Genomic DNA, 7,825 nt, shown 5'->3' with positions numbered 1-7,825 from the left:
GACGACGGCATTGCGACATCGCACATTGCCGCACAGACTTGACTGTTACCAATGGCCACGGAGTATCAAGAGGATTGGCTCTCCACCAAAAATAGCTTTGCATTGTGCTTCTACTAGCACCCTGGCTCACACGTAGGTAGCTGCGCGCTTCTGCGCGCTCCCAGCCATTACATAACCACGAAAAAGAAATGCGCATCTCCTCCGAACTATGCCCAGAGTAGAAGGATGGAAGTGTTTGCGTGAAGATTCCAACACATCCGCAGCAGACCTGGGGCTGAGCTAGCAGCTGGGATGAGGGAGGCACGTGAGAGATACGCCAGGCTGTACACTGGGCTTTCCGAGCACGATATAAGTTCCACCGGCCCTCCGGCGCTCAGTTCTAGGCACATATCTGTGCCGACCACGAATCTGTGCCGAAAACACCAATTTTTGCAACGCGCAAAAATGTGCGCAGAAGCTATCACACTCCCTCATTTAACCTGGGCCTCTGGGGAGGGACAGAGGTCTTTTCCGAGGGTTTCCCCATCATTCCTCTACCGTCGAGCTCTGACCATCCAGTCCCCCCCACCCCCACCTTTCAGCCCACCATCGCCTGAATATCAGCTCTGTTCCTACGATTTTGTTTATACTTGAACTTCAGAATCCATTCCTTTGCCTAAGGTTATTTGAATCTCAGGCAGCCGAAACATGATTCCGGTAGTGCAATTTTCGTTGCCGTCGCCGGGCCGCCTGGTCAGCTGAGCCATGTCACCGGCTCGCGACTATTGTTGACTGACTCCTCGAATTGTGTATATAGAACTCGATACGTTCCACTTCCGCCTCGACGAATAACTCCAAGCTACACGTTCTCCGCCCGTACGACAAGCGTCTTCAGCCTCCGTTTATTCTACATTACCACGAGCTACGCGGTCTTATCAGAGACGGGCGGCTACTCGCAGCGCAGAGCGTCTTGTATTCCGTCACTCTCAAACTCGATCGTGACTCCGGATGTTCGCATATGGACAAGGACGATGGCCAGAAAAGAGATACCGATGGGGTTTCCAGAATGACGGGCCCCTTTGGCAGAGCTCGCACCCCACCCTACAAGGAACTCAGGAAGACTCCTTCGATGGAATCATGGGGTAGGGGTCTGGAGGATGAAGATCCATACGGCCATGAAAGTGTATGTAGAAGATCTGGAGAGACGAGTTCCTACCCCGGGCATTTACTAATCCATGAGCAACAGCTTAGAACCGTCGATTGGCGCAGCTCATCGGGGAGCGAATCATCGGATTCGTCAACAAAAATGGGCTCAAGCAGCAAGATTCTCCGCGATCTCAAGAGGCTGCCCGACTGCGATACATTCGAGCGCACTCGGGTGTGGGTGAACTTCGGAACCTACACTGTGAGTTATCCCCCGCAATACCGGTGATCTGGGCCTTGGAAGTCTCAAAAAGCTGATTGCTGGGTAAAGGTTTCGACCGACCTCACTCCCTGGCAGTTACTCAAGTACCGAGTGCAAAGCAACCGAGCCAAGCGCGACGAAGAAATTGCCCGCGTGATCGATCTGAGCACATTGCTGCTTTCGAAGCCGGCCGTGGGCGCCCAAGCCCATTCCGGCGGATACGAAGGGCAGCACGAACGACAGCACGAACGACAGCACGGACGTGGAGGAGAGACACGGCGCAGCGGATCAAAGGGTGATTACAGGGCGTCGGGAGCGGGTGGACAGCCGCCGAAGCGGCACAAGTCGTCCAACAACGGAGGCGCGGATTCGGGACGGGGGCCACCCCAGGACAACGCGTCAACTGGTGGAGACGCGCCTTCCGCTGGCAGTGCTAATGCGATACTCTGCTCATTATGTCCTGAAGATCCACTGTTCACGACTACGGATGAGCTTCTGTAAGTCCGCTAGGCCTTCAAATTCCTGCTGAAGATCATTCTCTAAAATCTCCTGCCTCAATCAGACAGCATCGGGTCAGAATTCATTGCTGCCCCATATGCGAAGAGAAGCTGCAAACGGATGAAATCGGTCGTTGGGTTGTCCCGCCACAATCCGAAATCACCTTTTTTAGAAACAATGCAGATATGAAGTAATATCCTGCCGATTTTTGTGTTGTCATAGAAGTTTCAAGTACTAATCTAACCTACAGGCAACATATTTCTCGGATTCACCTGAAGCCCTACATGTGTCCAGTTACCGATTGCGGCCAGCGATTGGGAAACGGCTCGTACAAGAGGCACTTGCGGGAACTACACCATTATGACGAAGCCATAATCTACAGCATGCTTCACGCCTCCGGAGCCTCCAATCTTGGATATCAGCGACTCACGGACCTTGTACTATTATTCAAAAACAATTGCCCCGATAAAGAAACAATGAGGGGAATTTTGTACCGAAACGGGACGAAACTCTACGACTGCGAAAACCTATCGAAAATCGTCGATAGTAAGTACTCTCTGGACTCCCATCGGGGTTTATCTTTTAGGTCCCTACTAACTGGCGGTAAAGATTTGGAAACGCACGGCAGCATTCCGTACGGTCGGAGTACTAGTCGACGGGTGAACTCACGAAGCCGGAGGGGCGGAGGCAAACGAGTGCATGGAGGTTCGAGACGCCCGACGAATCCTGCCGTGCCGTCCATCCAGGCAGCACCGGTACCCGACCATCCGGTTGAGCCCGCTGGTACAGCAATTGGACCTGGCTCAGGACAGACTTTTGGAAACAACGCTGCAATCTTCACTTTTGGCAACGGCGATGCGGGTCGCAGCCAACCCAACGAGCACACTCAGCAACCCTACCCGGCTGCGTCGTCTTATGCCGAACCGCCCTTCCAGCACAACGGCCCAGCTTCTGGGGAAGGCCTCGCACCCATGGCTGTTACTGCTCCGCAATTCTCCCACAACTTTCCGGCCGGTGAGCGACAATCTCACCCAGGAGCAATGCATTTGACACCTGCAGTCCCACATCATGCTGCGACCGCCCTGAGCACCTCCTCCACACCCAGATTACCGCCTCAGCTTCCAAATCCCACAGCCACTGCGCCAGACACCTTCGAACCGGGGCCACCTCCGGCAACCCAGGATGTGGACCCCGCGGTGATGGAGCACCCACTCATTGATTCTCGCTTGTCATCGCCATTAGTTTTAGAAGACTGGGTGCATTTTGATTTGAACTTGCTGTACAGTGATTTTAATGACGAGTTTTCCACTCCTTTAAGTCTGATCGACAACTCGTCCAACACCGCGGGCAATTCCAGCGCTGGTGGTGGGGCACTCATAGTACCTGCACAGGTGGATCGGAGAACCCAACCCTCCGTCTTTCCCGCAGAACAGCAGGGCTCACATTGCTCCGGGCTCCAGGACGAAGAATCGCAAGGATGCGACCAGGAACCCGGAGAGGAGGACGAGGGTGAGGCCGGGAAAGATCTTACCGCATTAGGTGCCAATATCTTGGTAGACCTCGAGGAGTTTCGCGAATTGGCGGCATTAATTTCCAGCACCACCCGCCGGCACGGAAACGGATTGACGGTGGCCAAGATGCTCTACGCATGGGAATCGCGAGCACTGATCCTCGCGATCCTCGCGCACGGAACGACCGCCGCCAAACCGGAGTTCACCGCTTGGCCGAAACAGTCTTCGTCGAAGGCCACCACCACCACCATCGCCGGCTACGGGATCTCTGACGAGGAGCTCAACTCCCTGCACTACAAAGTCCTGATGAAACTGAAGAGGTTCAGGAGGCTGTGGGAGGCGATGTCTTCCAACGCGAACAGAAACACAGCCGCTATCCTGGCGAAGCTGCTCTGCGGGGACGAGTCCTGCCCGCTCATCGAAGCGATACGTCAGTATGCGGATGAGGCCACCGCTTTGGCCGCGCCAGACACGTCAACTTCTCCGGGTATGTACTTAACCGTCCAACGAGTGTACCGCTAACTGAAATATCCAGGCGATGTTTACGAAGATACTGCAACCTTCAATCGAAGGCATCCACAATCAGGTCAGTTGGCATACCTACCATGTTCCGTTGGATTCTCGGGGAAAGACCGTACTGACTGGTCGATTAGAAGCGTTTACGCACGCCGATAGCGCCATCGATGCCGACAGTGTCGCGTAGGGGCGAACTGCTCCCCTACTTGCAGTAGCCGGTTGAAGTCCGAGAAGGCGCGAACACGACAGTTCAACTACTACTATGTAAATACATTTGTACCCGGGAACCCCATTCTGTTGTTTTTTTTCTCATCTGCTGAGCGATCACTTAATACCTATTTCCTTCTTATTCTTGTTTCACGGACATTCTACTGCGTTGCTGAGCGACGATTTTGTTGGTCGGTCTTGTCGGATTTTGCATGGGTTTTTTGGGTGGGGTAGATGGCCTTATGGTTTTTGCACATAATTTTGTATATTCTTGTTTCCTGGGGGACGTTCAACGGCAGCGGGCATGTAATGGGTACTATGAAGGAAGTGGAGAGGAATCGATGGGATGGATTAGATAGCGGTAGTTAGCGGGTTCTCTGCATATCTAAAAATACATTCAAGCACCTTTGATCATCTATCACTCGCCCTTGACATCTCATAAGATAAGCCGCCTCGCAGAGTGAGTGCGCAAATCACAATGAGAGGTGACGTAGCCGTAGAGTGGGAACGCTGAAAAGAAAGGATGATGGCGAATTAAGGTTCTACATATTCAACTTCTCAGTGCCATCATGATGTAGGTAGTTATGACTGCCCCGCTGCTTACAGACTAACTAAAGACGAGTTGCGTCGGTCCTTCACGAATGACCATTCGGAACCACCCCATCCGGCTAGCCTGCGAGCTCATCTTATCTTATCTGTCGCTCTGATCTTATCCACCACCTCCATCTGACATAGCGCACCTCTCGTTATGATGGCAGACAACAAACCCGGTTAGATTGGTCGCGACTCCTCGCCGTCCGCCCTCTCTTCGGCACACATGTTTCATCAAGATTCATTCAGTGCGTCCAGCAGATATGAGAATAGAAGTCCCTCTAATTCTCCGCTCCCCCCCGCCCCCCCGCCCCCCCCCCCTCCCCCTCCTCCAGCGCCTCCGTGTGTCCCAATGACGGTCTCGACGCTAGCTGTGCCCCCTCCCCTAACGCTTCCCACGGCCGCACGGAGACTACGATCTCCACGGTGCGCAGCTGTTTCCAGATGAACTGTTCTCCGAATGCCAGTTGTGGGGGATCAGGGAAGATGCGATGCGATGAAGGGGCTTCAAGTCGGCTGCGAGTTTGAATCCGTAGTCGATCTTCTGGCGTCATCGCCGGTAGCAAGTCCCACACCACACCGAAGCGCTCCTCCGGACCTCCGGTGCACGGTCTCGCTGTGGGGAATCACACCGCATCGTGACTGTGGATCCCCCATGTATGCATGTCGATTCCCCCGTGGGTGATCCTCTGATATAGTCGCCAGGATGCCGCGACTAGTTCACTGGGTGAGGAAGGTTTCGTGTCCGCTGTCGGGAGCAGGAATGAGGGCTGTGCAAGAAAATCAGCAGGTAGGCTTAGTGTGATACATGTAATATAGCACAGCGGGCTCACGATTTGACAGCTTGAACGGCGTCGGAGGCCGTCCATGGAACATATCGTTCCAAACGCGGGGGAAATCGAGGTCTGCTTGGAACTTCTCGATGGTCTTACTGAGCGCTTGCGAGGGCTCGGAGTTTAGCATCTTGGCGATGACTCGCGCGGCCTCGTCGCCGCCATCGGTGTGCGGACCGCAGTACGACGACACTCGCTCGAAGTTCTTGAGCAGGTTGGCGAGATCGGACCGCTGCTGCCACGGCAGCGACCCGATCACCGCGCACTCGCTGTCGGTGAGGTTGTATGTCCTTCGGTAGTCTTCCATCGCGGGGCCGATGGCGGGGTTTACCGCCGCGCTGGAGTGCCGCGGGTGGTAGGCGCGCACTTCGTGAGCGGGGGGCTTCCAGCTAGGCGCGATTGAGCGGGGCTGATAGGAGGCGCCGGACGGTTGATGTGCGCGGCTCGGCTCCGGGAGCAGTCCGGGGTCGAGAAGGGGGTGGACATTGGCAGCTTCGTGTTGGTGGTGGCCGGAGGGAAGAGGCACGGTGGTGAATCTTGCCGGTGATCCTGGATAAGCAGGAGATAGACCACGGGAGCGATCTCGGAGCCAAGAGCCCTGCTGAGAAGCGGCCTCGGGTGTCTGGGCTGCCTGTGAGCCCTCGTGAAAATGTCCTCTTGGCTGGCTCTCCGATTCCTCGGCAATCTCCTGTGGTCGCGGAGGATTCAGGAGTCCTGCAGCACGCATCCAAAGTCAGAAGGTCTGGGTCAAGCGGACATCACCGAGAAAATCCAGGGGAGAGCTGCTCACTGTCCGTGCCGTCCTCGTAATCGTAGATTTTCACGCCGTTCTTATACAGAAATCCTTGCATCGTGGCCTTGGTGCATGCTCCTTCGAACATTTTGGCTAGCTCCTTGAGCGCGGGATACTCCATGTTGGAGTGCTTGGGGATATTGGTCTTGTCCTGTATGCGATGCTTTTCTTTGAGATGCTTTGCGTAGGCCCTTTTCTCGAATCGCGGACGCCTGTCCGGCGGGCCCACGCACAACATGCATTGATAGGACCGGATGTGGATCCGTAGTATATGCCACCTAGAAAGATATCAACAGATGACCGGAATAGGTAGCACGGGGGTTATGCCATACTTCATAGCCGCGGGATGACGGAAAAAGAGGTTCTTCATCTGAGCATGCGTGGGTAGGTTCGGAATCTTGTAATTCCGCGGCCGAAAGTGCCATCGATTGTTGATCAAAACGAACTTCTCCTCGCAAAGTAGACAGCAATTGTTCTTTTTGTGTTGGCACATCATGTGATCCCTAAACATTGGCCAGAGGTAAGACTCGGGCACTGTGGTCGGATCCGAGTGTCGCCATGGAATTGGTGGTACTCACCAGAGCTCCTCTACGGTCTGAAACAGTAGGTCCTCACAGCCGTCCTCCGGCGTCATGCAGTGATAGGGGGGCCCTTTGCGTGATCGGCCACCATCCGCGCCTTGTCTTGATGATTGTCTCTCTTCATATTCGCCTTCTTCCTCCTCGTTTTGCCTGGTATCGTGTTGCCCACTTCCCGGACATGCCTTCTTCCTTCCCACCGTGAAATCGGAGGGGATGGCAGGCTCTTTCGATTGTCGTTTGCGATTGTTGTCTCTCTGAGCACTACCGACGACACGGCCACTGCTGGACCTTGCTTCACGCTCACTTTGCAAATACCGCGTCGACTTCATCTATGATTTGTCGGATGATCTGTCTGCGGTTCTGGGTGTAGCCGTTGAATCCGTTTCGCGCGAGCACCCAGGCGCTCTCGTCGTTATGTGGCGGCGGCGGTGGTGGCGGTGATCTCTGCCAACTCAAACATGCATTAGCCGAATTCTTCCTTCCCCGGGGGCTGTCCGGCCGGCACGAATCATGGTGATGAATGGTAGTAAACGATAAGTATTATGCTTACCCTATAGTACCCCGTGTCGAGCCAGCTTTGGATATGAGTAGGGAGCCCACCTCTGTACGCGTTCTCGGATGAATCAGTGTTCGATTTCGCGGCTCCTGCTTTCGAGTACTCTCTTATTCCAAGGGCCGTTCGTGTCAATGAGTTGTCGGCGGTGGGCATCCTAGAGAGCGATTCGTTGACCCGTAGGCATCAATGTTCCGTCGGCACAATTTCTGTGCGGCGAGTCGAGTGAAGAGCTGCTGGCTGATATCCCGTCGCTTCAGCAGGTGATGTGTGAGGAGTGAATCCGTGGGAGGGTGCTCGTCTCAAACCCTCCGCTTCAAATCTGACAACGACTTCAAAAGGGCCTTGGATTGGAATG

At 54.6% G+C, this 7,825-nt stretch overlaps 2 protein-coding genes across 2 annotated transcripts; one reads left to right on the top strand and one right to left on the bottom strand.

Annotated features, from left to right (window-relative positions):
• Positions 1 to 388: 388 nt before the first annotated feature.
• Positions 389 to 4,519, top strand: BZA05DRAFT_395554 (uncharacterized protein). Its single transcript, XM_051483451.1, has 8 exons — positions 389 to 732; positions 797 to 1,162; positions 1,226 to 1,384; positions 1,454 to 1,881; positions 1,947 to 2,072; positions 2,133 to 2,428; positions 2,492 to 3,880; positions 3,929 to 4,519. The coding sequence occupies exons 1-8, from the start codon at positions 688 to 690 to the stop codon at positions 4,066 to 4,068; spliced, it is 2,949 nt and encodes a 982-aa protein (XP_051339894.1). The 5' UTR covers positions 389 to 687; the 3' UTR covers positions 4,069 to 4,519.
• Positions 4,520 to 5,029: 510 nt separating this feature from the next.
• Positions 5,030 to 7,260, bottom strand: BZA05DRAFT_395549 (uncharacterized protein). The gene is made up of 4 exons (XM_051483450.1): positions 6,912 to 7,260; positions 6,666 to 6,836; positions 6,331 to 6,611; positions 5,030 to 6,254 (listed from the first exon to the last, which is right to left on the bottom strand). The coding sequence occupies exons 1-4, from the start codon at positions 7,241 to 7,243 to the stop codon at positions 5,491 to 5,493; spliced, it is 1,548 nt and encodes a 515-aa protein (XP_051339893.1). The 5' UTR covers positions 7,244 to 7,260; the 3' UTR covers positions 5,030 to 5,490.
• Between the last annotated feature and the right edge of the window lie 565 nt (positions 7,261 to 7,825).

This window comes from Tricharina praecox (genome assembly GCF_024521635.1).
Source record: "Tricharina praecox strain CBS 144465 chromosome Unknown BZA05scaffold_10, whole genome shotgun sequence".
Lineage (NCBI taxonomy): Eukaryota > Fungi > Ascomycota > Pezizomycetes > Pezizales > Pyronemataceae > Tricharina > Tricharina praecox.
This window is presented reverse-complemented; position numbering and strand designations above follow the sequence as displayed.

Bases quoted from the DNA above. Each gene is read 5' to 3' on its own strand.
- BZA05DRAFT_395554 (XM_051483451.1), top strand. From the start codon at position 688: ATGATTCCGGTAGTGCAATTTTCGTTGCCGTCGCCGGGCCGCCTG. The intron at 2,429-2,491 runs GTAAGTACTCTC...CTGGCGGTAAAG, and splicing joins CCTATCGAAAATCGTCGATA to ATTTGGAAACGCACGGCAGC. The intron at 3,881-3,928 runs GTATGTACTTAA...TGAAATATCCAG, and splicing joins AGACACGTCAACTTCTCCGG to GCGATGTTTACGAAGATACT.
- BZA05DRAFT_395549 (XM_051483450.1), bottom strand. From the start codon at position 7,243: ATGAAGTCGACGCGGTATTTGCAAAGTGAGCGTGAAGCAAGGTCCAGC. The intron at 6,837-6,911 runs GTGAGTACCACC...GCCAATGTTTAG, and splicing joins CAGACCGTAGAGGAGCTCTG to GGATCACATGATGTGCCAAC. The intron at 6,612-6,665 runs GTATGGCATAAC...ATATCTTTCTAG, and splicing joins CGTCATCCCGCGGCTATGAA to GTGGCATATACTACGGATCC.